Source organism: Syngnathus scovelli, chromosome 3 (genome assembly GCF_024217435.2).
Source record: "Syngnathus scovelli strain Florida chromosome 3, RoL_Ssco_1.2, whole genome shotgun sequence".
In the NCBI taxonomy this organism is placed as follows: domain Eukaryota; kingdom Metazoa; phylum Chordata; class Actinopteri; order Syngnathiformes; family Syngnathidae; genus Syngnathus; species Syngnathus scovelli.
In genome coordinates, this window is record NC_090849.1 from 18,386,557 (window position 1) to 18,413,353 (window position 26,797).

At 42.0% G+C, this 26,797-nt stretch overlaps 5 protein-coding genes across 10 annotated transcripts; 2 read left to right on the top strand and 3 right to left on the bottom strand.

The window, feature by feature from the left end:
• Positions 1–333: 333 nt before the first annotated feature.
• On the bottom strand, positions 334–3,543 carry mpeg1.1 (macrophage expressed 1, tandem duplicate 1). The gene is made up of 2 exons (XM_049763936.2): positions 3,054–3,543; positions 334–2,654 (listed from the first exon to the last, which is right to left on the bottom strand). Exons 1-2 carry the CDS (start codon positions 3,501–3,503, stop codon positions 981–983), a joined length of 2,124 nt encoding a protein of 707 aa, XP_049619893.1. The 5' UTR covers positions 3,504–3,543; the 3' UTR covers positions 334–980.
• A 629-nt stretch (positions 3,544–4,172) lies between these two features.
• On the bottom strand, positions 4,173–5,127 carry LOC125994588 (protamine-like protein). The gene has a single exon (XM_049763962.2). It carries the CDS (start codon positions 4,974–4,976, stop codon positions 4,344–4,346), a length of 633 nt encoding a protein of 210 aa, XP_049619919.1. The 5' UTR covers positions 4,977–5,127; the 3' UTR covers positions 4,173–4,343.
• Positions 5,128–9,407: 4,280 nt separating this feature from the next.
• LOC125994586 (protamine-like protein) lies at positions 9,408–10,505 on the bottom strand. Its single transcript, XM_049763959.2, has one exon. It carries the CDS (start codon positions 10,232–10,234, stop codon positions 9,548–9,550), a length of 687 nt encoding a protein of 228 aa, XP_049619916.1. The 5' UTR covers positions 10,235–10,505; the 3' UTR covers positions 9,408–9,547.
• Positions 10,506–11,769: 1,264 nt separating this feature from the next.
• On the top strand, positions 11,770–16,068 carry tspan36 (tetraspanin 36). Its single transcript, XM_049763952.1, has 7 exons — positions 11,770–11,936; positions 13,977–14,168; positions 14,252–14,326; positions 14,637–14,732; positions 14,874–15,023; positions 15,112–15,195; positions 15,569–16,068. The coding sequence occupies exons 1-7, from the start codon at positions 11,877–11,879 to the stop codon at positions 15,647–15,649; spliced, it is 738 nt and encodes a 245-aa protein (XP_049619909.1). The 5' UTR covers positions 11,770–11,876; the 3' UTR covers positions 15,650–16,068.
• Positions 16,069–17,368: 1,300 nt separating this feature from the next.
• On the top strand, positions 17,369–25,859 carry mapk4 (mitogen-activated protein kinase 4). Of its 6 annotated transcripts, none has more exons than XM_049763942.1 (11): positions 17,369–17,686; positions 19,418–19,687; positions 19,767–19,973; positions 20,094–20,148; positions 20,232–20,407; positions 21,926–22,070; positions 23,161–23,243; positions 23,315–23,393; positions 23,472–23,691; positions 23,763–23,916; positions 24,169–25,859. In XM_049763942.1, exons 3-11 carry the CDS (start codon positions 19,782–19,784, stop codon positions 24,925–24,927), a joined length of 1,863 nt encoding a protein of 620 aa, XP_049619899.1. In that variant the 5' UTR covers positions 17,369–17,686; positions 19,418–19,687; positions 19,767–19,781; the 3' UTR covers positions 24,928–25,859. The 6 variants fall into 6 exon arrangements, with proteins under 6 accessions (XP_049619899.1, XP_049619898.1, XP_049619895.1 ...); XM_049763941.1 differs by having other exon boundaries at positions 19,418–19,507; positions 19,586–19,687; positions 19,767–20,148; XM_049763938.1 differs by having other exon boundaries at positions 17,369–17,532; positions 17,609–17,686; positions 19,767–20,148.
• The last annotated feature ends 938 nt before the right edge of the window (positions 25,860–26,797 follow it).

A 26,797-nucleotide genomic window follows, 5' to 3' on the forward strand; every position in this document is an offset into this window, starting at 1 on the left:
TACCATAACTATGAGGTCACTTCAGCCAATGTCTATTTATGCATGTGGATAGAATGTGTTTTTTTTGGGGGCCAGCAAACCCACAGAAAATAAAAATGGCTCTTCAAACTGGGCAAGGCCTCTCCTGCAAACATGGAACTTGCGGTGTTCAGGTTTTTATTTCTAGTTTGCAAGCATCAAAATAGAATGGCCATTTTGATTCATGCATACTTGCACAGCGTGAATTGCTCCCCAAAGGAGAAATATGATGATCCAATTTTTTTTATCACATAACGTTTGTTGGCTAAAAGAACTCTGCTGAAACTGAACACGTTAAACAGTAAAGCAAGACAATTTCAAGATTACTACTTTTATTGCATTCTGTCAGCATAAATTTCTTTTACGTTCATGTCAGTACTTGAAATTCAATTGACTCGTTTAATAGGAAAAAATAACAGATTCACAAATAGGCAACATTATTATTTATCATACAAGAATGTCTGCCAGCAGTTTAACAAAATTCCCAAGTTGTGTAAGTTTCTACATGACGAGTTGTAAAACCGCCAGTGAAGATGGTGTAATAGTAAAAAAAAAAAAAACAGAACAATGAAGGTGGAAAATGAAACATCCTTATTATTATAATTATTATTATTTTTATTATTATTACAGTAAGTTTTATTGTACAATAAAAGATGGACAGTTCCCTTTTTCTCATTGAAAAACATGTTCCATAAACCTGTTGATGATTTTTGGCAGGTGGTTGGAACGGATTAATGGCGCTTTCATTCCTTTCAATGTGGGGAAAACTGATTTGCGATATGAATGATTTATGTCAGAAGCGTGCTCACAAACCAAATTCAACTCGGAAGTCAAGATACCATTAATAACACAAATGAACCCTTTGCTCACTCGAGTGTCCGTACATAACATTTCAAGATCTACGATTACTAACTATTTGAATCAAGTGATTACGATATTCGAAAGATGTCAGCCCTCATTTGTTATGCATCGTTTTGCAGAATCGGTGTCTCATCTTCTTCGTCTACGGCCTCTTCTTGGCGTATTTCTGTGTAACCTCTGTTTAAGGTCATCCTGGACAGTCTTCTTTTGACAAAGACGACTCCCACGAGCACCAGAGCTACCATGGCTATCACGCCAAATGCTACCCCTGCCTTTTCTCCGCCGGACATCTGACTCTGGTTCTGGTTAAAGCTTCTTAAAATGCTCTGAAGATCTTTGGGTTCTGCAAGTTTCCAGGTCTTGGTGTTTCCGACTCTTACCCAGCTATTTTCACCTTCGGTCATCACCATTACTGTGTTGGTGGCTTTTACAGTAAGGAGCGGTGGCCTAGTAAAAGGAGGGAGATGGATTGGAAGAAGCTCCCCGCCTGTGAATAATCCCGACTGGACACAGTAAAGGATTTCACAACCATCGCTGACGGAGGCAAGATGTTGACTAAACTTGGGGGGGCAGCGACGTTGTTGCCCCGCCAAGGGGTTGTTTGACTCACAGCTGAAGAAGCCTGCGAATGGTACGGCGTATTTTGTGCCAGCCTCGTAGTCCTTGCTCAAACAAATCACTTCACCGTCTGAAAGAAACTTTTGAGGCAAATAATTTCTTGGGCACGTTTTAGAGTTGGTGATAGGATTCAAGAGGGAAGGGCTGTAGATCCCTCCAAAGAGATACCCGGAGTTTTCCGGAGCCTCGCCACTGACCGAACACCAGTAGGTGTTTATGCGAGCCGAGCGGACGTACGAGTTGTCCTGACAAACTTGACGATGGCAGTGGGACCAGTGAAAGATCCCGCATCGGTATGTCTCATCATGACATTCATATACGCTGTAAGCTTGCTGTCTCACCTCTGATCTCAGTAAAGTACGCGAGTAAGGTGCTCGACAGGAGAAGTCACCTGTATCCAAATTTTTCTGAGCCAGAGTGTCACACAGTGGTCCTGCATTTTGGGAAAGAGGAATACATTTTTGGTAGATGCCACCGAAACTGAGGTTTGTTACGGGGCCGTCGCATGAAGCATCGTCGATGTTTGCTTGAAAGTTGAAGTTCTGGGAGTTGATGTCAACGCACCCAGGGCGAGTGTTGACCTTGTAATAACGCTCTATGGCTTTGCTTACAGAATTGGCCACTTTGTTGACAGTAGGCTGTGGCAGATCAGGGAAGGTGTTGGCATTTATGAAGTAGGGCAGGGCTAATCCTAAGCGATCAACTGCAACCAGGTTGTTTCTGGTATTTTCTTGCCACTTTTGCAGAGTGATCCCTGGGTAGAAAGGTATACTGCCGTGGCTTTCAATGAGCGAATACTGAATGTTTGACTGATATGTCTGGAGTGACGAGCTCTGTTGGACGGTTTGGCTACTTATGTCAAACTTGAGTTTGTCGAAAAAGTTGAGTCCAGCCGAGGCTTTGATGGCAGAACTATCCGACGTTTTGTCCGACAGATACGAGGAACGCAAGTAGTCCTCTTCCACCAACGTAGCCCCAGCGTCGACACTGGTGATCACGTGGGTACCGTAGTCCAACACCATCTTCTCTGAGAGGTAGTTTGCATTCCTTGTTTGGTTGTTTTCAATTGCATCCGCTATCTCTTTGGCTTGCTGAGCAAAACGGGAATCGAGACTGAAGTCCGGATAAGCCCGAACTGTGTAGAGGAGGTTGCGAACCTGAGAATGAAATGGAAAATATTTGATTGTTGTGCATTTTCATCTTCAGTTTTAATACAGGTAAAACTGGGACCTCTAGTGGTCAGCTAGCCACAGCTTAGCGGTCCATAAGATAATTGCAATAATTTGTCTCCAATAAATTTGTGAGTATCTACATATCATCAGCTACCTAACATAATTGCATAAGTCATTTTCAATATTTTTGGAAAAAAGAAAAAAAATTAGCACCTAATTATTTTTTAGATTTTTATTACGTATTGTAACAAAAACCTTAACCAGATGGGTGAAAAGACTGGATAAAAATTACTTGTACATTTTTGAAAAAAAATTAAAACCCATATAGCTGCATATTTAGCACAATATTTTCCAATTTCAAGATATCCGGAAATAAATCCTCACCTGCACTCTGGTTGTGGTTGAAGAGTCTTTAACCTGATGGATTTTCATCCTCTGGTTCTCAGTCGAGAATTTAGCATTCAGCAGAGAAAAGAATGATGCATCGGCATTTATACCCCGAGACGTTGAGCTTTGTTTTTCCTGCCAGGAGCTGATTATCTCAGAGTTGGTCTCCACTCCTGTCTCCTTGTGGGGTATGACAAACACTTCATCTGGTATGAAGTAGAGTCCGTCCTCGGTGGTCTGGCAATGGAAATAACTGAGGTTCGTGACCCGACCCATATCCATGTTCCGTAGGTTATCCCAGCCTCCGCCCGGAAGAACTTCCAGGGCTGTGATGGAGAGGTTAGTGGAGGTTCGACATTGTCGTAGCCAGTTGGTCGGACGGCTTACGGGAACCGACAAACAAACTTGGAGGAGAGAGAGAGCCAGGAGAGTCACAGGTGCCCTCATCTTGAGTGTGTCTAAAATGGAGGCAAACACTGCTGAACTTAAGTTTCAGAAGTTCCTCCCTCTTTTATCATATGATCTTGTGGAGGAACTTGTTGGTTTCGCTTTTGAGGAAACGCAAATTTCCCTTTTGGTTAGCTCGTCAGTGCCCCTATAGAGTATTTGCACTTTATTTGACTGATTAAAAAAATAATAATAATTTTCGAACATTGGAATATAAATTCCAATGTCATAGGGTTACTTTGATAAATCTGTGTGATTTACAGGTGTGACTCAGCAACAGATAAGATTCATACAGCTCAGTGCTGATAAAGGTATTATCAGGTCACTGCCCACAGTAAACAATATTTATTATCATAACGTATTTTTGATTCCTATAAACCACAGGTGTCAAACTCCGGGGGCCAGATACGGCCCACCACATCATTTTATGTGGCCCGTCAAATTGAATGTTTAATAACTCATATAATCCTCATTTTTGCGAAGACAAAGCAGCAATACATATATTTTTTAAAACTCTGTCTAAATTTACATTTCAAATAGTGTCCTGAATGCAACTTGATTACAGTTTAATGTATCAAGATCTTTTCAAATATCCTTTCTTGAAATGTTTAGGAAAATGAAATATTTGACAGTGTGGGGAAGAAAAAATGCATAGGCCACTCCTAGGGATTACTTCAGCTAAATGAGTTTTATTGTTCACAACATGGACAATAAGAAAGGGAAGTGCTGAAACAGCAGGGTTATCATTTCCTATTACAGAAGGACAGATAGCATAGACAAAATAACTTCATAAATACATGGTCCATGTGATTCTTAAGATGCCAGGAACGCCGTGGATCATTAGTACACCCTTCTGCTCGTCCTACTGCGCCTCCTGTTTTGGACCTTGGCTGATTTGGGCCGCTTCCGTCGGATCCTCCTGGTTCTTTTTGGCGTCTTCCTTCTCGGGGCCCTTCTCCTCCTCCTCCTCTTCTTGGTCGACCGCTTTCGCGCAGGAGTGGCCTTCTTGCGTCTTCTACTGGAGCGCCCCCTCTTGGCCCTTCTCCCCTGGGCTTTTCTCCTCTTCCTTTTCCCTTTCCCTTTTCCTTTTCCTCTCCCCCTCGTCCTCGCCCTTGCCCTCCTCCTCTTCTTTTTGGGCCTCCTCTCCGTCCTCACAGCCCCCTTTTTGCGAGCCCCGGGCGGTTTGGGGTTGAGTTTGAAGGATCCAGAAGCCCCTTGGCCCCTGGTGCGCATGATGACGTTTTTAGCCACTAGTCTGCGCAGAGCGAGGCGGATCCGAGCTCGGTTCCTGGGCACGTCGTAGCCGCTGGCCTTCAGCGCCTTCTTCAGGGCCACCAGGGACACGCCGCGCGAACCCCCGTAGGAGGAAATGGCGTTCAGGATGAGGATGGACACCGTGGGGCCGGTCCTCTTCCTCGGTCTCTGCGGAGATTTGGGAGCAATTGACACAGACATTGTGGGATGCGCCTGCATTCTAATCAAGTACGTCCAAATGCAAACACCAGTCTTGAAAAGGATGTCTTAATCCAAACTATATGTAATGGTTTTTTTCTTGTTTTGTTTGACGTTGAGCTGCAAGCTATGCGTCTTATGCACCTAAACACTCCATGCAGATGTCCTCGTGAGTTATTGAAAAGGCATTTCATAATGTTTGGTGGGGGTGTTTTCTCTCTGTACGTGAGAGTTTGAGAGCGATTTGAGTCTTTAGTACAAAGTCTGATGCGTAATTACGCAAGTGGCACCCGTGACGTCTGAATTGACAAGTCGTAATGTTCAGCGAATGTCATCACGCTTACGACGTCATTCCACAGCGAATTAATCAGTTGTCACGGGAGGCAACTAAATATGGAAGTTTGAATTCACGTGATCCACTGGAAGCGCACATTGCAGAGCAATGCGAAGCTTAATTATTTCAAATAAAACGTGTTTGTGCAACACGTTTTGTTTTGATTATTTAAACAAACATCGACCATTTCTATTCTTGTGTTCGCACAAGCTGATAGTTATGTTATTTTGATTGAAGATTAAAACTGCAAAAATTCCCTTACGTATTCACAAAAGCGGTGTGTTGACGTCATCACGATTTCATGCACTTGTTCAGTACATTACGACGTGTTAAAACCTCCAAGACCAATCCTGTGGATCAGATTAGATTATGTTTATCATTATTCAAATGATCATTGTTGACAATTTGGAGAAAAAGTTAACACCTCTTGATGCTGATTAGACAACATGATTATTAGATAGGTGTGGATTTGTCCACAATAAAAAGACACTCTAAAATGTTCACGATGTCTAAAAGTCCCTTTGTATTCAAATACATCAGTTGCACATGATTCAAATGTGGTTTCAGCGTCTATTAATTTACTTTTAAGTTAAATAAAATTGACTTAACAAATGCACAGTACTAAAGACATTAACAACAAACACAAGTTTGAACGTTTACTCTAAGTTTAGGATTGTTTTATGTACCAGTAGAGGGAGCTTGCAAACCACTTGTGGTAGGAGAAGCGCACTTTGGAGAAATGGCACTGGCACGTTCAAAAGTTTGGGGTCACTTGGAAATGTCCTTATTTCTAATGTTAGTTTGTATTTCTCAAACTAATCAAGAATATACTCTATACATTGTTAATGTGGTAAATGACTATTCTAGCTGCAAATGTGTTTTTTTTTATTGCAATATTTACACAGGTGTATAAAACCCAATTTCCATGTTTGCTAATTGTGTTAGAAGCCTAATAGGTGGATCTATACTTCTATTTAGGGATGGGTGAGTACCGATAACAGGCATCGGTGCCGATACCAGCCTTATTCAAGGTGATAGTATTACAGCTAACAGGCTAAATGGTTAAAACAAGGCTCATACATGTGAATGTGGACTAAAATGTCTTCAAGTATATTTTTTAAATAAAAAGGGAAACATTGGATTTTTCCAATTTTATTGTTCACACACTACATAAGGGACAAGGTGACAGGATGTTATACGATGACACTCAGCAGGTTTAGAGGTTAAATGTTACTGCAGGAAGAGTCGAGTACATGTGAAATATCTACAGTATACATGTATCATCAGAGATTTTTAGTTTGTACTCTTCCTTCTCCTGCGGCCCCTCCTGGCGGACCTGCGTTGGGTCCTCCTCCTCCTCCTGATTCTGCGCGGGGCCCTTCTCCTCCTCCTTACTGGCCTCCTCCTCCTTCTCACGGGTATCCTCCTCCTCCTTCTCCTCCTCCTCCTCCGCACAGACAGCCTCCGTCTCCTCCGTCTCCTGCCCCTCCTTATGGAGGTCCTCCTTCTCCTCCTCCCTGATATCCTCCGTCTCCTCCTTCTCCTCATAGAAAGCCTCCTCCTTCTCCTGACTGACATTCTTCTCCTTCGCCTCCGGATTGATGTCCTCCTCCTCCTCCTTCTCCTGTAGGTGGGCCTTCTGCGTCTCCTCCTGCGTGTGCCCCTTCTCCTCCTCCTTCTCCTCCTCCCGTATCGTCGCCTTCGTCTCCGTCTCCGTCTCCTTCCACCTCGCCTTCTCCTCCTCCTGCTTCCTCCACCCCTGCTCCTCCTTCTCCTCCTCCTGCGGCTCCTGCTCCTTCTCCTCCTTCTCCTCCTTCGGCTCCTCCTTCTACCCCCGCTCCTCCTCCTCCTTACGCTTCTCTTCCTGTAGCGATTGATCTGGAAGACTCCTCGTCCACCCGCACCCCTCGCATGCACAATGTGCTTTCCGGCCACTAGCCTGCGCAGCACCAGGCGGATCTCGCTTTTGTTGTGCGCCACGTTGTAGCCGTTGGCTTTAAGTACCCTCTTGAGGCCCACTAGGGTCATGCCTCCCGAATCCCCGTAGGAGGAGATGGCCTTCAGAATGAGGTTGGACACCACCCCTGGCCTGACGGATTTCCTCCCCGGGGATTTGGGTTCAGGAGACATGGTGCCTCAGCAGCCCTTGCGTTTTGGGTTGAGGCGGTGAGTCTGACTGATGGTTCTTTGCTTGTACCAATGTGTTGAGACTTCATCAGGTCTTGATGGGTACCTCGGAGGGTGATACCCGAGACCATACCTCACCTCTCAAATTTCTACAGGTAAGACCTGCTTTAGATTGAACGTATAAACAGTCGAATGGATTTGAAAAAGAGACGGTTCATGGTTTTCAGCTGAGAGTTGACCCCTCTGTTCGTTGGGGTTTTAGAGACATTCAAGCCCTGGGGTCAAAGTGTGATGCGTATTTACGTACAGGTCAGTGGTCCTGTGTCATTCGCACCCATGTCATCATAGTTACGACACAGGTCTGTAAAATGTCTTATATATAACCGTAGTCAATGTCACATGAGCGTCCCTCTCTCTGCCTTCTCTGCACAGCAAAGTGATTATAATGTGGTTTGTAATGTGAACTTGTAATGATTTAGCACGTTCACTTTTGTATGTCATAATAAAATTCTGCAAAAATAATGTATTTGTGTGTTTCTAGAAAACGCCAATAGAAATAGAATAAATAATTAAGGATTGAACATTTTACAATATGATACAATGTAACAAACGTTGGAAAAAAATAGAAATACACTGCATAATAAAATATAGAAATACAGTTGGCAATAGAATAGAGTATAAATAAAATATATAGATTAGACAATATAAGTAATGCATCATAACCAATACAACATAATGTAGACAATAACATGATACACATGAGAGAAATGGAATAGGCAATACAAATTAAATGCAGTGTAGACAATAAAATAATACAATAAAAAATAATTGACACTAACAAATTAAAAACAACAGGCCTAGTTTTACGATATGAATACAATAGACAAAATAATACATTAGAAAGATTGAATAGACAATAGAAATTACAAAAATCTAACCAACAAATGAAATAAATTACAACTTGAACAGAAATAGAAAATAGAATGAATACAAATATAGACTAATAAAATAGAAAAAGAATAGAAAAGAGAAATAATAGAAAGACTACAATGAAATACGATGCAACAAAATACAATTGGCAATATAATTAATAAATTAAGGGGAGTACAATTCTTATTAACATCTGGCAGAGACTACTGATGAAAATAAAATTTTTGTGAAATTGGGTATATTTCCTTTTCATAAGAATTGTTGATTAACTCATGTCCCTTTTTAAAAATCAATTTAAGTTGAAAATAGTTTCCTGCTCTTTTCTAACAGTTTATAACAGGTTTAATTGTTTTAAAAATATTTAGGTTGATCATTATCCTTCCATTTTGTGTTTGTAAAATTGCATGGAAGGATGGTCTTCCTTGGTCCCTTTATTCCACATTCTTGGACTAACAGGCAGTATGGGCAGAAAAGCAATGTTGATTTCACTGCAATTTCAGTTTGAGGAAATTGATGGGGCCCAATATTGTTTATTTTCTTTATTTTTTTACCTAATCCCTGGCGGCGCACCTTTTAACTACTCATTTGCTAATATAAAATGGGATCTATTCACATGTCAACTACATTGTTCTTGCTTCAATATAAAATGTGTGAGAGGACTGCATGCTAGCAAATTTTTCGAGAAAACATTTTTGCTGTTTTTTGTTTTTTTTTGGGTGTATTAACTGAAAGCAGCATCTGCTCAGTAAAGATGTCATAAATTGATTTTTATACAACCACAACTAGTGCATATAAATTTCTTGCAAGAGGGGGTTCTTTTCATTGTGGCTCTAATTCTGTACCTTATTTCACACCAATTGCTACAGATGGTAGTACGATTTAGAATCCGGAACAAAGAAATGCAGAAGAAATGCTTTCCTGTTTGACGAGATTACATGTATATGATTTTTAGAGTTTTAACAGTTTACTGAACGCCCTTTTGTAAATTGTAACTTTTTGCATCTTCCATTGTGCAAAAAAATGAACCTGTGGTTGTAAAGCTTCAATGAGATCCAAGCAGATGCCTATGAAGGTTTTATTTTCACACAGTAATAGTATTTAAACAGAGTGGCATGCAAAGTGAAAAGGTCCATTATGTGATAAACAGAAGTCTATAAGAATACTTGGTGAAAACTGAAGTTCGTATCATGATGGGCTGCCACTAGCGCCTGCTCCTTCTCCTTCTGCGTATGGGTCTTCTGCGTCGGTACCTCCTGACTCTTCTGATCCTTCTGAGCCTGCGGACCCTCCTGACTCTCCGCCGCCTCCTCCTTGGGTACCTTCTCCTCCTCCTCCTTCTCCCGACTCTCCTTCTCCTCCTCCTCACGGACCTCCTCCTGCGACTCCTCCTTCTCCTCAAAGACCTCCTCCTTCGGGACCTCCTCCTCCTTCTCACTGATCTCCTCCTCCTTCTCACAGATCTCCTCCTCCTTCTCCTACCGGAGGTCGACCTTCTCCTTCTCCTCCTTCTCCTGCTTCTCCTGCGGCGGGGTGTTCCCCTCCTTCGCCTTCTTCTGGAGCGTATCCTCCTTCTGCCTCTAGTCCTGCGCCTTCGCCGGCGCCTTCTCCCCCGCCTTCGCCTCATGCGAACCCCCCTGCGCCTGCGAGGGCCGTATGGGTTGATCCTTAGGCGACGTCCCCTGGTGCGCACAACGTACTTCCTGGCCATAAGTCTGCGGACGGCCAGTCGGATTTGGGCTCTGTTGTGCGCCACATCGTAGCCGTTGGCCTTCAGGACTCTCCTGAGACCGGCCAGGGTTACGCCAGACGAACCGCCGTAGGAGAGGGCATTTAGGATGAGGTTGGAAACCTCACCCCCACTTTTCCTGGATTGCGTTTTCGGTGTCATTGCCGGTTCGCCTGATCAGCGGTAGTCTGTGGATCTTCCAGATGGCCTAGCTGGTTGTAGCTAGAGTGCCTGAAGAGCCGATTGCGCCAGGAAAACAATTCCTCCTGATATTTATCGGTTTGGGGATCTCAGTTATTTGTGCACTTTAGAGAGATGAGAGCCTTTCAGACAAAGTGGTGATGAGCAATTACGCGTGACGTCATCCAGACTCTTGCGCTCCTTATTACAAACAGCGACCACAGTAATAAGACTCCTATATTTAGGCCAAGGCGGGATTTTTCTTTAATTTAGAGATGTCTGAGTGCAGGGGCTCTTCCGCAAAGTGAACCAAGGATTGTTTAAAAGACTTTATTGTGGAGGAATTTGCCTGCTGCGCAGGGACTAGGCTTTTTTAATCCTTATTTATTAGTATGATCACACCTGCAGGTATGTTCTATCATAAATTAATGCTGTTAGCCGATTCAAATCTGCGCCAACATTGCAGCTCTTAATAAGGCGGAAGAAACCGCCGAAACATGTCAGGTGAATAACCTAAAACAATTTGTTTGATATAAAAGAAACCAGTGAAGTGATTAAATAAGGAAAAACAAAATGAACTTAGTACAATTAATTTGAGTCTCTGATTGGTAGTTCTCACAGAAATATAAATGAAATAAAATACACTTAGTCTTAGACAAATTTATTGGTGGCAAAAGCCCATGAATTTTAATAGTCATTTAACCAAGACAGATGATCTCCAATTCTCTTTAGCTGTAGTTTGAATTTGTGGTGTAAGTTGAAAAGGCATTCCATGAGGGAAAATACATTCAAGTGAGACACAGTTAACACAGTTCATTCATCTTCCGAACTGCTTCTCACGAGGGTCGTGGGCATGCTGGATCATGTTCTCAGCTGACTTTGGGTTGCAGCCAATTGCAGGGCACATATAGATGAACGACCATTCACAGTCACACCTACGGGAAATTTGGAGTGTTACATCGGCCCATGCATGTCTTTGGAATGTGGGTGCAAACTGGAGGACCCAGAGAAAACCCACGCAGGCATAGGGAGAACATGCAAACTCCACACAAGAAGGCTGGAGCCACAATTGAACCCTGAACCTCGGAACTGTGAGGTGGACATGTTAACCAGTGCATACCGTGCCGGCCAACACAGTCCATTCATAAAAAATTATGGAAAATGTCAGCTATTTTTAGAACAGCACCTTGGGCCTTCTTTGGGCACATTAGGGTCTCACTAACATATATTTTTAAGAATGCTTAAGTAAATAAATAAATAATAAAAATATCATTAGGTGCTCGTTAAATATTACAGCAATTTAGATATTGCAATGTTCAACAAATGTTTTCCCCCAATATGTGCAGCCCTGATTCACATTCACACTCACAGAGTGGTAAACGAATCTGCGTGGTCAGACTAATGTAGAATTACTGACTTAAATGTGATTAGAACACAGATTCTAAATCAGTTCTCTGTCAAAGAACCAGGAAGCGTTGCAACAGACTTGCATCCGAACCAACTTCCGGACCATGTGACCGCGCGACGTCACACTGCCTGGAACCCTCGTGATCAAAGCGGACCGACGTCGAAACCTCCTGCCGGACTGGTTTCACTTCAGTCTTCCAACAAACACCTTGACGGCATGGATTGCGGCATCATCACGTCCAAGACGGTCCTTCTCTTCCTCAGTCTGGTGTTCTGGGTAAGAGAAACTTTTGGTTAAATCTTTTATAATATCAAATGGCGTCTCCAGGATATTTGGAACCACAGCTGGCCCCCTTAAGCTAGTAGAACGTTAAAAATGATTCTTATCGTTTGTCAGATTTTACGGAAGTACATACAAGTCAACATTTCCTCTATTTAGTCATTGTTTATTTTATTTTTTTTGTAAAATGGTGTTGAAAAGTTTCTAAATATTACACCACCAATCAAATGTTGACGTTGTCATTTAGGTCACTTTGATGTTTACGTTTAGTCGGTCATCAGGTTACTTCAGGTTATGTCATTCGTCGCCTTCGCTGGTTGCAATGCGCTGTTTTATATTATGTAAACACTTAGCTTAAATTTGATGTGATAAATGCGTTCCGATTTCAACACCGCGTGGTGACGCAGAAAAACAGCTGAAGCAAACAGCTCTTTTATATAATCTCGCTCTTCGTTTTCATCCCTGTTTACTCATTCTTGATATATTTTAAAGAAATCCCACTCATCATTCATTAACAACGAAAATAATTTGGAGGATGATATCAAACCCGAGGCTCGGGGGCCACATCTGGCCCGCCGGGCAATTTTATTTGGCCCACAAAATCAAATCATGGGCATCACTTTCCAAAATTGCTGGTAAAAGAGTTAGATTCTAAGTCATAATAACATTGATATATTGCAAATTTTTGTTTGTTTGTTAACAAGCCACTATGGTTGAGCAACTGTGTTTTCACAGCACGTTATCATTCGGTTGGCTGTCATCTTGGGGCTTGCGCTGAATACATACAAAACGAGCTAATTCAATAAATTTTGCAATAGATAAAGATAGCAGACAGCAGAAAAGTGCACCAAAATGTACGACGGACCTGCCGTTATACACAGAAGGACTTGGATCACAAAAAGGAACAAGATATTTGGACAAATTACAGCATACTGATGATACAGATATCTGTCAGAGTTGTCTACTCAGCTATGAGACAAAGTAAACAAAAGCGACCACAATGAAAAACGTTTGCATTCATAGAGTACCCCAACCCATTGAAATATTTGAAGAAAATAAATTATTTGAACATGAAATAAAGATCATAAAAGAAAAGTATATTTATATTATTCTTCCACGTAAGATTCTGATGGATTTGGCCACATTCCATAGAGCACTGGAGTGTGGTTGCCTCTTTACTTTCTTACACACACGCACTCAAAGCCTCTTTGCTGCCTCGTTTCATGGGCACAAGATCAGACTTTCTCGGGGAGATTACGGGGCGAGCCTGGGGGGGTGGTGGTGGGGTGAGCAAGCCCACTGCTGTCCCGTGACTGTGGGGTGATTAACAGACATGAGTCATGCGGCCCAGTGGAAAGATAGGTGATCGCCTGCTTCCAAAAAAACAACCCTGAAATACATAAAAATTGTTTTTTTTCTTTACTGATAAAGGCTGGTCAAAGGTGAAAAGAGAATTAAAGTGTGCTGATAATGAATAAATAGGTCACAGTGACGCATCTTTATAATGGATCAACAGAACACATTTGATAGCTTGGAAAGTCAGTCACATGTTTCCAAATACAACAAAAGGCGAGTCACGATGACGGTATGCGCTTAAAGGGCTTGTTTCTGGACACACTCACATGAGGTCACAGGAGCTACCAAGAACAAACTTGTTTGTGCTGCTTGCACCAGATTATTTGCTGTCATTGTGTTGCAGATAAATTAATGACCACACTTGACATGCTGTAGTGCAAGTTAGGTCAGATGGACTTTTTAGCTGCTTGTACAAACACAGTCGACTTTCACTATCAGCCGGGAATGAGGACCTGAAAAATTTTTTTTGTTGCATGCAGATATTAGACTTTCAGATCAAACGATAAAAAGGCCAAAAAAAACTGAATTTTAGCTTTCATATTGTTTACATCTAGATGTGGTAAACAACTCAGGATTTGTTTGAAGCGAGAGAAAAAAAAGTATTCAAGCAGACATTAACTAGGGAGACCAAGAAAAAAAACCTACACATTTTTCAATTGTAAATGTGTTGCTGTTTTATAGGCTGCAGGTGCCGGCTTAGCCTACGTTGGCTCCCAGTTGTTGAGCAGCTATGGCACCTTTGAGAACTTCATCCAGAACAAGTACACTGTCATCCCGGCCGTGGTCATCATCGGCATCAGTGTGGTCATGTTCATCTTTGGCCTGCTGGGATGCTGCGCCACCATGCGAGAGTCTAAAGTGGGCCTGAGCTGTGTGAGTGGCCAACCTCAAAAAATACAGCGATGCTACTTCACCGTAATTCCAATCTGAATTGCCATTTGTCTTGTTTCATGCAGTTCTTTCTGATCATCATGGTGATGTTTGCGGCCGAGGTTGCTGTGTTGGTGCTGAGCTTCATCTACCAAGGCAAAGTGAGTCTTCAACAATATATTTGCCAAAAATACACAATTGCCCTCACAAGAAAATATCCACCCAGCCAGCCAGCATGAGTAGGAATTGTTCTATGATGCAAGCCTATTATCGCTGGCGTCGGGCCAAACATCCAATTTAGCAATAACAAGAATGAATGGAACACATTTGTTTGTCATCATAAATTTCACAATTGAATTACTACTTCACCACAGTGACATCTGCTGCTGATCACCACCGCACTTGCCCGTACTGCAAAATTGCTACTCAGTCCTTTATATGTTGAGTATGTTTCCCCACATGTGTGTGCAGGTAAACGGAGATTTAGAGAACTCCATGAACAGCGTCTTTGCAAAGTATGACGGTGAGAACCCAGAGACTAAAACTGTGGACTTGCTGCAGACTAAGGTTGGTAGTGGACACTTGGCACCGCCAACGTTCGTTCGATTTTCTGTTCCTCTTTCGTTTGACTCGTGTCTAACAGGTCATGTGTTTTAATGCAGTTGTGAGGTTAATCTTTTTTCCGTCAAAATTCTATTCCTTGTGTAGTTGCAGTGCTGTGGTGTGAGGAACTACACCAGCTGGTTCAACACGACTTGGTACCAGAACCACAACAGCACAGTGCCCGAGTCCTGTTGCAAAAATGTCAGCACACCGTGCACTGGCAGATTGGACCAGTTAAATCTGCTCAATTTAGAGGTGAACTAAGATTGCTGGACAGCATTGATTTGCGCGCAAATGTTGAAATGAAGCAGGTCTCACTGTCAGGGGTTTTGTGTGCTTTCAGGGTTGTGAAGCCAAGCTGGAGCACCTGCTGCAGGACATGCTGAAGTATGCCATGTTGGTCATTCTGGGCTTCGCCATCATCAAGGTAAGCAAAATGTGACACTGGTACAATTCACACTGGATTGTCCAAGTGACCTTCACTTTATTCTTGCCGCTATCTGTACTTATTAATTATGCAGACTATTTTGAAGATTTCATTTTATTGGGGAGTATCACATCCGCTCTAACATCATATTTTTAGCCACATTCGAATAAGGCCTTATTCTGATCTGACGATATCCAATTCCATGTTTTCCACATATCCCAATTGTTTCACTTAAGAGCAAAAAGTAGCAATTTTGTCAGACTCACTTTTTATTTTAGTGTGAGTACGATAATATATTTACCTCAGTTTTTTTTTAATATATATTTTTTAACAAATTTGTGACCAGTTGATTTTTTTTAATTTATTTCTGCAGTTCTTTGGGATGCTGAGCGTGTGCGTGATTGCCTGTAAAAGCAACAGCCGGAGGAGCGGCTACCAGCCACTTTATGCTTGACCAAAAAATCTTTGACTTCACCACCTCGTATCTGTTCATTATTGCTGTTTTTCAATGTCCATCATAAACCAATGTCATATAGATGAAAGCGAGAATATCCAGCATGGCTGTCATTTTCGAGCATTCGGCTGAACTCCCCAACATTACTACAAGTATTTCGTCTTTCTTTTGTACCACCGTATTGAACTCACAGTTGTTTTTTTTAAATAGCTACACATGGATTGAAGTTTTGGAATGCACTGCATTTAATGCTTTATGTCGGGTTGCAATATTTATAGCCGACTTGATTCAACTAATCACCATAAGTTTTATTTTAATGAGGATGTCATTTTTTAGGTGAGTTATCTGTATTAAATATAGTCACAGCTCCATATGGTTATATTGTCTTTCTAAAATAATAAAGTGAGAAATTCACAAAGGTCCGCTGTATCACACTCTTCATATGGTGTGAAAGAATGGCTGCATATTTTTGCTCTTTTGTAACTGCCTCATGAAATTTAATTATTTTGAGGATTGTGTGCAGGGCTGAATCAAATTTACGTATTAGTACAATTATGTTCACATTGCATTATGTTTATTCAGCACAAAATTAAGTTAGTTAACTTATTTAATTTTTGACAAACTTAGTAATAGGATTCATTTTAAGTCACGGCTTTTTGCTATCATGAGGCTACATTCTTCTGCAATGACCAGAAAGGTCCTGCAGATGGTGCTATTGCATCAGTAATGAAATTAGGGAAACAAGCTTTGAAGAATACAAACTCAATGGATGGATGGAATATAACGGCCCAAGTCATGTTACACATCTTTTTGCTTTCGCTGATGTCCATAGAACAGGGAAAAATTACCACTACAGTTTCTGGCTGCATTTGAATTTGTGTAAGACTGCTTGTGTTAGAGACTTGAAGTAAGGTAAATCCAGGTAAGTCTTCTGGATGGGAGGTAAACCCAACAGTTGAAATGCAGATGTACATGGCAGCGTCTAAAATAAAATTTTAAAAAATAATTGATTTTGATGTTATATATCAATACTGTTCCATTTTTATACATCCACCTAATGACACCATTTGTCTTAAATATTGCTACATGACATCTTTGTTCTTTGGTTTGGCTTGATTTAAATGTAATTTACATTTCTGCCTGACTTAATTGCCTGCAGACTGTTCACTTCTGACTTTCCCATCCTCTCCCCCATCCACCTCATGTCTATTTTTGTGCATTGTCTGGCAGCTTTTTTTTTTTTAATCCACCTGAGTCTCATCCACCTGAGGTGTGTTTTGCATGTCTCGCTCACATCATCAACCCATCTGCTCTCTTCTGCCTGCTTTTATTTCATGACCTGAGCAATATGTAACATTAATGCGATTTTCTTAACAAAGTTCTTTCATTTGCATATGTACCATAACTTTATACAAATTAAAAATAATAATTAAACCATAAACACTTATTTTTAAAACCACATTTTTTTATATTATAGACGTTTGTGTAATTATGTTGTGTGTACTCCATGAGGTTTTGATGGTGGTGGAGTGCAGAAAGGAAGGTTTAAGTGAGGTCATCATGCATACTGCTGGTGCTGCTGGGACTCTGACTGAGCAGATGGAATTGTGGGAAAAGATGAAATGAGAGACATGCACTTCATCAACTGCAGAGTGTGTGCGTGCTTGTGTGTGTCTTGATCCCCCCCCCCCCCCCCCCCCTTCTCTCTCTCTCTCTCTCTCCCCCCCTTCTCTCTTTCTCTCTCTGCTCTCCCTTCTCCGCGGTCCTCTGGGCGTCCACACAGCGGGGCTCCGGAGCAGCCGGCCGCCTTATCTCATCATCTGCAGATCCCCACTCCGGTGCCGCCGACATGCTGTCAGTTGCCTGCCCTCCCTTCTCGTATGGTATCACCCCCTTGTAACAAAAAGGCATCGCGATATAGAGATGCGTTTACTTAATTCACTTTTTTTCCCCTACGAGGACTTGCATCTGTCTAGCTTATTTGTTCAGCGGATCTTTTGTCTGCAGACGGCGGGCGGGCGGACGGATGATGTTCCGGTGAGTGTGAGGATGTTGTTCTTTTTTCCTCCCTTTCTTCCTTTTTTGATTGTATTGTGCAGCCACTCTGCGACGTGAGCACTTATTGTTTGAGGAAAGGCTAAATAGTTGGCTTTAGTGGGTGCACTTTACTCACATTTTATTCAAGCAGTGTTTTAGTAATGCCGAAAAGGGATACACAGCACGCGCACGCACACACGTACACACGCACGCAGCTGCTGCATGAAGTCACAAAAAAAAAGATGCAGTCAAGCTTTAATGCTGACACTTGCAAATACAGCGGAAGGTAACACATTTCCCATATACAATAATAGTATTCATAAAAATCTTAACTGCTCGGACAATGTTGAAGTCACACAAGTGTCTGGAATAAGTTCATTGCTATTTTTAGTATGGCTCTTAAGGTCTGCAGACTCGGATCCACTAGTGGAGTCCATGAGTTCATAATAAATATTGTAAACTGTTATGCTGCACGTGAATGAAATAAGCTGACAATCAAGAGAGAATGCTTTAAAATCCACCTTAAAAATTTTGCTCCCCACCAAATTCCTTTGATAAAATCAAATTCTCAATGTTGTGTTGTAATTTTAGAAACCTACTTTTATTTTTAATGCTAAAAAGCAGTAAAACAAATATAGACCAACGCTATCTTGATCAACATGTCATGTCAGCAAACACAAGAGACTGAACTAACCTGTTTACAAAAATTTAAATAAAGTATTTTTAATTATCCTTCTTTGAGAAGCAAGTCTCAAGATGTGTGAACTGCTTTCTTAAATTGTGTTAAATTGTACATCCTGCTCTAATGTAGAATCAGACATATCTTTTCTTCATTTTTCACAACGTTCTCTTCTGAAATAACAAAAAATATCCACTTTTAAGTCATTTTGTGAAACTAATTTGTATGATGTTGTTGCATAAGTTGCTGAAGTCTCTCTCTCTTTCTCTCTGTCTCTCTTTTTCACTCACTCACTCACTCACTCACTCACTCACTCACTCACTCACTCACTCACTCACTCACTCACTCACTCACTCACTCACTCACTCACTCGCACACACGCACACATGCGTACGCACTCACACAAAGCGCCATCTCCAGTCGTGATGCATTATTTATGAAGTTAGTCTGCACCTCCCATCCAGCACCACTATATGCAGCCTTTCTGTTTCTGTTTTTGTCTCTGTGACTCTCTCTGTCTGTCTTTCTCTCTCTCTCTGTCTGTTTGTCTGTCTCTGTCTGTCTCTCTCTCAGTCTGTCTCTGTCTGTCTGTCTGTCTGTCTGTCTGTCTGTCTGTCTGTCTGTCTGTCTGTCTGTCTGTCTGTCTGTCTCTCTGTCTGTCTGTCTGTCTGTCTGTCTCTCTCTCTCTCTCTCTCTCTCTCTCGCTCCCTCTCTCTCTCTCTCTCTCTCTCTCTCTCTCTCTCTCTCTCTCTCTCTCTCTCTCTCTCTCTCTCTCTCTCTCTCTCTCTCTCTCTCTCTCTCTCTCTCTCTCTCTCTCTCTCTCTCTCTCTCACATTGTATCTCTTCTGTAAATATTGTTCTTTGTTGAATGAGTAGTCTGACAATGCCAATCCAAACTAGGCACTCCTGTGTTTGAAAAGGCGTAATGCTTTTAGCTGCAGTCCTCGTACTGGATCTAATATATATGATCGTAGCGCTGCTGTAACTACAGACTCTGCAGACTGTTGCTGTGTGACTTTCACCTGTCTTCCTTTCCCTCCTCCCTCCTGCAGCCGCGGTGCCAGATGCGCTGGCTGACTGAAGCTCATAGTGGGGTGCTGAAATGCCTCCAGCTCATAGTGTCGGCTACCGGAAACTGAAGGGTGAGAGATTAAAATGCAGAGAGACCACCGCTGATTTTCTATGGCGCTTAAACATATGTGAATGAACCACCATGGAAGAGGAAGAAGACAATACTCTTGTAGCTGTTCATTATGCAGCTTTTTCTATGGATAATTGAGCAGAGTTGATGAGTGTCCCGCAGATGTTGGCATAAGTCATAAGTAAGTCATTTTCAATCAAAAATTAACTGTGGTAAAAATCAAGCAAGTCCAACTCATATCTTTACAACTTTCCAATCAGGGCAAGTCATCAATCATGGCCAGACAAGACACATCGCACTTCCTCCACGGCTTCGACATCAGCGCTCATTTTGTCGACATCAGGCTCCTCGGCGCCGGCGGTACAGGTCCGGTCCTGTCGGCCGTGGACCAGCACACCGGACGTCGTGTGGCTATCAAGAAGTTGGCCATGCGTGATGCCGTCTCGGTGAAGCACGCACTAAGAGAGGTGAAGATTACCCGCCGGCTGCGTCATGAGAATGTGGTCCGGGTATACGAGGTCCTGGCGCCACACGGACAACCGCCTGCCAGAGACCCTGCCCAGCTCAGCGCCCTGTATGTCATCCAGGAGTGCATGGAAACAGATTTGGCTCAGGTGCTGGAGCAAGGAGCACTATCGACAGGTACAAAAACTTTTCACTGCAGAAACAACAAAATAATCAAATACTTCTTGGCATAAACATGACTCAAGTCACAATCTCTACAGGTCACGCCACATTGCTGTTCTACCAGCTGCTGAGGGGCCTCAAGTTCATCCACTCGTCCAATGTGCTGCACAGAGACTTGAAGCCTGCCAACATCTTCATCAACACTGACCAACTGCTGCTCAAGATCGGAGACTTTGGCCTGGCCCGGATAGTCGACCCCCACTATTCTCATAAGGTAAGCTTAAACAAGCGCTCAATTGTTGTTTTGTGTTTGTGCTGAAAAGTGGCTAATTAAAACATATTTTTAAAAAAGGTTGCTAAATAAATGTAAAATTGTCCTATTACTTTTAGTAATCTTAAAATGACAATCACAAAGTTGCAAATCAATACTAATTGTAGGCTTTGCTAACTGTTCAAAAATAAACTTGGCTATATAATAAAGAAACAATGAATTTATGTCTGTTTTGTGGCATAATGTGAATAACAGGCTTGCATTGGTTTGAGTGACAAACTTAATATCTTTTTGACGAAACAATACGCTTGACTGCACATGCTAACCCTGTAGCTGATGTTAGTGCTAACACAATGTCCTGGCGATAAAAGGGGGTGACACAACAATACGTCATGGAAAATTCAAGTGTTATTTGTAAAAACACTGTCCACATTTAAAAAACTTAGCACTCCTGTTTATGTCCTTGTTAGTCTACCAATGTTGAACCCCTCTGATGTTGCCATGGTAACAATAACGACTCAATTCTACTTTTAAGGAGCCACATTATTTTTTAAGCTTCTATTCCAAGGACACTTTTTTTTTTCTCATTAATCTTTTGTAAATTGAACCCGATGAATCCGCTCTTGCTCTTGTTTAAACATGGCAGCTTTACTGGAATTTCTCTTGTGAAGTGAATACTTTTTATTCACTTTGGAGGCCATTAAACTCTATACTGTTATGGCAAGTTGTAATAAATCCACATTATTAGTGCTAAAATGATTTTTAGTATAAATTCCGTCACTTGGAAAACAGGATGTTTCTCTCATTGTTTGTGTGATATGTGAGCCGGCTAGGCTGAAGATGGCGGAATGTACCTATTGTAATGCAATTGTGAAGATATTATTCTGGTCCCTTATGCTGAGGTACTGAGACAGGAGATAAGGGATCCTCAGAATAAGGAGCATTGTGCTGAAATGACTCTGTGATAAGGGATAGTATTTCAAATGAAGCATCCGGCAAAAAAAAAAAAAAAAAAATCATTGTGGGCTTTTATGTTCTGTACTAACTCGTGGATTTGCTAGTAGTCTGCAGTGGTACTTAATAAAGTGTCCATACATAACCTGCCCAGTGTCGGGTTTTAGTACTAATCCTACCCCATGATCTGTTTGATCTACCTCAGTGTCAACAGAAATACTGTAACATTAGTCGAGCTTTGTGTGCATCTTTGAGTGTTTGTGTGCAAGTTGAAAGGTGATCTCTGTCCGTTCAGATCACGGGGGCAGAAGATCTGCTGGGTGCCACACAAGGGGGTATGTTTGCATAACGGGAGCAGAGGATAAATCAGGGCAAGGGGGTGAGAAATGTTTGGGCAGGAAGTTCAGTGGAGGGTGAAGCGTCAATATGGTCAAATGTTTACTCTTTCAAGAGATGTTTGTGTGCATCTACAGCGTTAGCTCTGCCCACAAATTATTCAAGAGCAAGGAAGAAAGGCGGAACAAGGAGAGTGTCTGTTGTAACGTCTCATTCATTGTTTTCTCACAGGGCTATCTGTCCGAGGGTCTGGTCACCAAGTGGTATTGTTCCCCACGTCTGCTCCTGTCCCCAAATAACTACACCAAGGCGATTGACATGTGGGCTGCAGGCTGCATCCTGGCTGAGATGCTCACTGGACGCATGCTCTTTGCAGGTATCATTGAAATTGTGCAGTGTTCATATGAGCGGACAGTTCTAGAGTCCTCGTCACCCATACATAGGAAGGGTCAGATTCAAACCCCCAACCTCCAAACTTGTCCATCAGGCTGCATTTTTTACAACTTCATTCAGTTCTTGACTATTTTAGTTTGCTCTCGGTCAGCCTCTCATGCTCAGAAGATTGCAAGTGGATTTTCAAAAGCTGTTTCCCTTAAAATGTACGATGAATGCCACTCCCATAATTCAAAACGACATTACACAAGGTGGCGTCTGTTGAGCGATTGTCTGTCCTCAACAGAGGAGGGTCGATATTCTCTGTGCAGTCTCGGTGATTGTGTGAGCAGAATACCAACGATGCAGAGTAAGTCTGCATGTTGTTCCTCCTCTAGCAGCTTATTTGACCTCCACCGGCCTGCTCGACACCACGGGGGAGCACATACGGCAGGAAGTGCTAAACTATTAGAGTCAAACACAGCTTTTATTTTCACCTAACACCGCAATCCGCAAAGCAGCTGAGGAATCGCTTTTTATTGCTTTTACTGTATTCATGTTTACCATTGGGAACCCAGTGCACTTTCTTCCTAATACACTGACGGCGATAACCTATAAAGGTGGTTGCAAACATACAGCTTGTGTGTGTGGGAAACCCTAATACCAGCAAATATTCATAATATACAATTATATTAGTAACTGCAGTATTATTTAAAGAGTACTCGATGGCTTGTTTTGGTGTAGCACTCTCTGCTGGTGTGGTGACGTCACTACAATAAACATGCTGGGGAAAGCCAGCTCTTTATCTCATTATCTAGCACAATCTAATGGGATTGGATTTATAAAAATAAAAAAATACAAAAAGAAAATTGGGATACAGCCAGAAACAAAATGAGTATTTCAAGAAATATGTTGGATTTTTAATATATATATTAAATTATATATTCGTTTTTTTGTATATAGAAATATACGCATATATTTTTTCTATGTATATATACATATACATACATGCATATAAAAATATACATATATATTATATATATATGTATTATATAATATGGATATAAGAAGTGATGGGTGACTCTTCCATTCAGGAGCTCACGAGCTGGAACAGATGCAGCTGATTCTCGACACTGTGCCAGTAATGAGAGACGAGGACAGACAGGACCTGCTACAGGTGCTTGCTTTCATTCTTGAATACAAAAATATCATAAGCATACAATGACGTTGTCCCATTTGCCTGTCCAGGTGATGCCTTCGTATATTAATCATGGCTGGAAAGTCAAGAAGCCGTTTTCTGTGCTGTTGCCTGAAGTGAATGCAGAAGGTGAGTGGAGTGACCAATAAATGAGTGAGATGCTTATGTATGTTGTGACTTGCTTTTTTGTCACGGATTTCCTCTCAGCTGTGGACTTCCTGGAGCAAATCCTGACCTTCAACCCCATTGACCGTCTGACGGCTGAGGCGGCGCTGTCCCACCCCTTCCTGCGCCAGTACACTTGCCCTGAGGACGAGCCCACCTCGTCACACCCCTTCCGCATTGAGGATGAACTGGAAGACAATCTTGTCATGGGACACAGTCTCAGCAACAGTCTGAGCCGGGCCTCCAGCATCCACTGGGACAGGTGACCCCTCCCGACATATTAACCATACAAAAACAAATCTAGAGATCAACTTTTTGTTGCTCTATTCTCAGCTTATCAACAGATGTGTGCTGGCCACAGTTAGGCGGGATCTGTGGATGCATGCCTTCCGGTCACATGACCTCAGATATTGAGAGCACGACAGAAGAAGAGGAAGTGCAGAGGGACCCGCGAGCCAGCTGCACCTCACTTCTAGAGGAGGCCCAGGTAGGATATGCCTCAACAATTCACATTTGTTGTGTTGAGTAGATTGATCCATAAAATATCAACATGATATTTTACAATTTGAGGTTCATTCAAGACTTTAAATTGTCCAATAAGTGACAGTAGAGTAATTATTGAAATACACCAAATAATTGTATGTCATATTTGGTACCAAAATTCATCTTCAAAATGGCACAATTAAATAAATACTTGGCAAAACAACAACTCATTTACTATATTTCCCATTCCTTCAAGGTGGACCCACGTAAATATTCGCACAGCAGCTCCGCCGAACGCTACCTGGAGCACTCCCACTCCTCTCTGGACCGGGTTTGCGGTTTCAGCGATCTGGATTGCGGCCGCTCATGCGACTACAAGGTGGGCTCGCCGTCCTATCTGGACCGGATCGCGTGGCGGGATGGCAAACCTCTGCACTACTCGGAACCCCGCCTCATTCTGGATCTGTCTCACTGGAAGCGCAACACAAGCAGCCCGCCGGAGCCCCTTCATCCGCTCGGTGGAAGCGTGGAGGACGTGAGAGAGATAAAAGTGGAAGACCAGGTTGCAGGAACTGGGACGGGGGATTTATTTCAAGAGATCTCCCGCTGGGTGGAGAGCACCCAATCCCGTCTGGACTCACCCAGTCCGAGTCCATCTCTGGAGCGGGACTCCTGCTACCCCTCCTCCCCACCTCTCCCGCTGTCCCCCACAGTGGAGCCTCATCACGTCACCAATGAGGACAGCCCCTTTCCGCCCATCACCCCTCCATCTCTTTGCTCCCTCCATCCCTCCACTCCCACCTCTCCTATTCTTCCTCCTGAAACTCTCTCCACTACCACCACCTCCAAATGCTCAGACGTCCAACCCGACGAGTCGCTTCCCGTGAAGCAGAAAGAACGCTTCTTCGACTTGGACGTGTTCATCGCCCGAGCGTTAAAGCTGTGCCGACAAACTAAGGAGAAAGTTGACGGGAAAGGGCGGCGGGAGGAGAGCAAACAAGTGAGCATCAACTGAAGGTTTTTATCTTTGAACTTTCTTTCCTAGTACTGCAGTGTTCCCCCTCGTGGTTCATCGTTTATTCCACGTGAACTTTTTTAGCTGTATAGATTTGTTGAATTGCATCTTATGTGCATTTGCAGTGCAATGCTTCACCTTTTTAGTCTCATAGAACTATTTTGCAATACACAGCACAAAACAACAAACTTTAACAGAACTCCTGATGGAAACAACACATTTGAACAACACAAACCCTTCATAATATTATTAGAAATGCTAATTTTATGCATCTCACGCTCATACGAAAAGACATTCTAACAAGGTTAATAATCATGCTGACGTGTGCCTAACCCTGAAATGAGTTTCATATGCTATATCTTTTTCTCCAAGGGTGCAATAAAGATTATTATTATTTACTATAACTTTGGTCCACAAAACACATACATTCAGTGTAAAAATTGATAAAGAGAAAACAAGTTTTATTTACAGTAGACATACAGCACGTTTGAACTCACAAGCACAGTTGGTATTGTTGGATTTCTATTTTCTGTTAAATATTCAGTAAGGTGCTGCAGTCAACTAATCTCACTGACTATTCCGGTCCAATGAGCACATTTTGTTTTTTTTCTGTATACTTTCCACAAAACCAGCAATAACGTCTCACGCACACAAATTGAACACATGGTTACTGAGCTCCTTTTCTATTAAATGAAGAAATGCAGCAATCGTACGTGCCTCTGTACAGCTCAATGCTTCCCAGCTTGCTGAATGTAAACACTGACCCCAAATCGCAATCTGCATGCCTTGAGAGTAATGCAAATATGTTTAACTTCACGTGTCCTTCCTGCAGGCTTTTTCTACTCTTTCATTTTGGTAAATAGGTTTGAATGCTAAGTGCTGATTGTTTTTGCAACTTTTTGTTGGGAAAATAATAAAAATAATACAAAACAGTTGCTAAGTATTTGTTTTTTATTTCAATATTTAAAACTGAAATATGCAAACATACATTGGAATATTTCTGCTGTGTTCGAGTGAAGGTGAAATTGTTTGCTCAGGGACCAGTTTTTTTTTTTAAATATATGTTGTGTATGTAGTGCTATATATATGAGATAATTACAATCATAAAATGAATAATAACACTTATTTTATCAAATTTCATTTAATGTTAAATACACACATTTATCTTTCCTTTTATTATTTACAATAAATCAGTCAAAATTGGGGCCATACCGTGCCCAAAATTTTACGGTAGAATGACGTCATCCTGTGGGTAATTTAAAAAAAGGCGATGCGTATATTGTCAGTTACGGTAAACGTAAGGATGGAACCCCGTCTTCTGATTGGCTGAGCGCGCAAGTTCCTCTCGACTGCGAATGCCAATCTTCTTTCTCTCAGTTAGTGATGTGCATTCCAGTTCTTTTAAGAGAACTGAATCTTTAGAATCAGTTCACTCAAAAGATTTGTTCACAAGAATCGTTCACCGAATCGTTTGCTACACTTTCTTATTTATTTATTTATTTATTTATTTATTTATTTATTTATTTATTTATTTATTTATTTATTTATTTTTACCTCGTGTAGTGTACCTATTGAAGTGTCCATGAGGTCTACCTAATCACAGTCCACTTCATTAGGGAAAAAGCTTAAGTGAAAGTTAGTACCACACCCGCCTTCACCCCCACCTCCTGATTGGCTGTTTGATCTGTGACGTCATTCGGACACTCCATTAGGCACACTGCCATTTTCAGGTGTACCTAATCACGGGCCACTTCATTAGGGAAAAATCATGGTCAAAGGTCACAGGTGTCAAGCTGTAGTCCTCGGGGCGGCATTCCAACATGTTTTCCAAGATTCCCTCGTTAAGTGCACCTGCGTGAAAAGTTTTAGC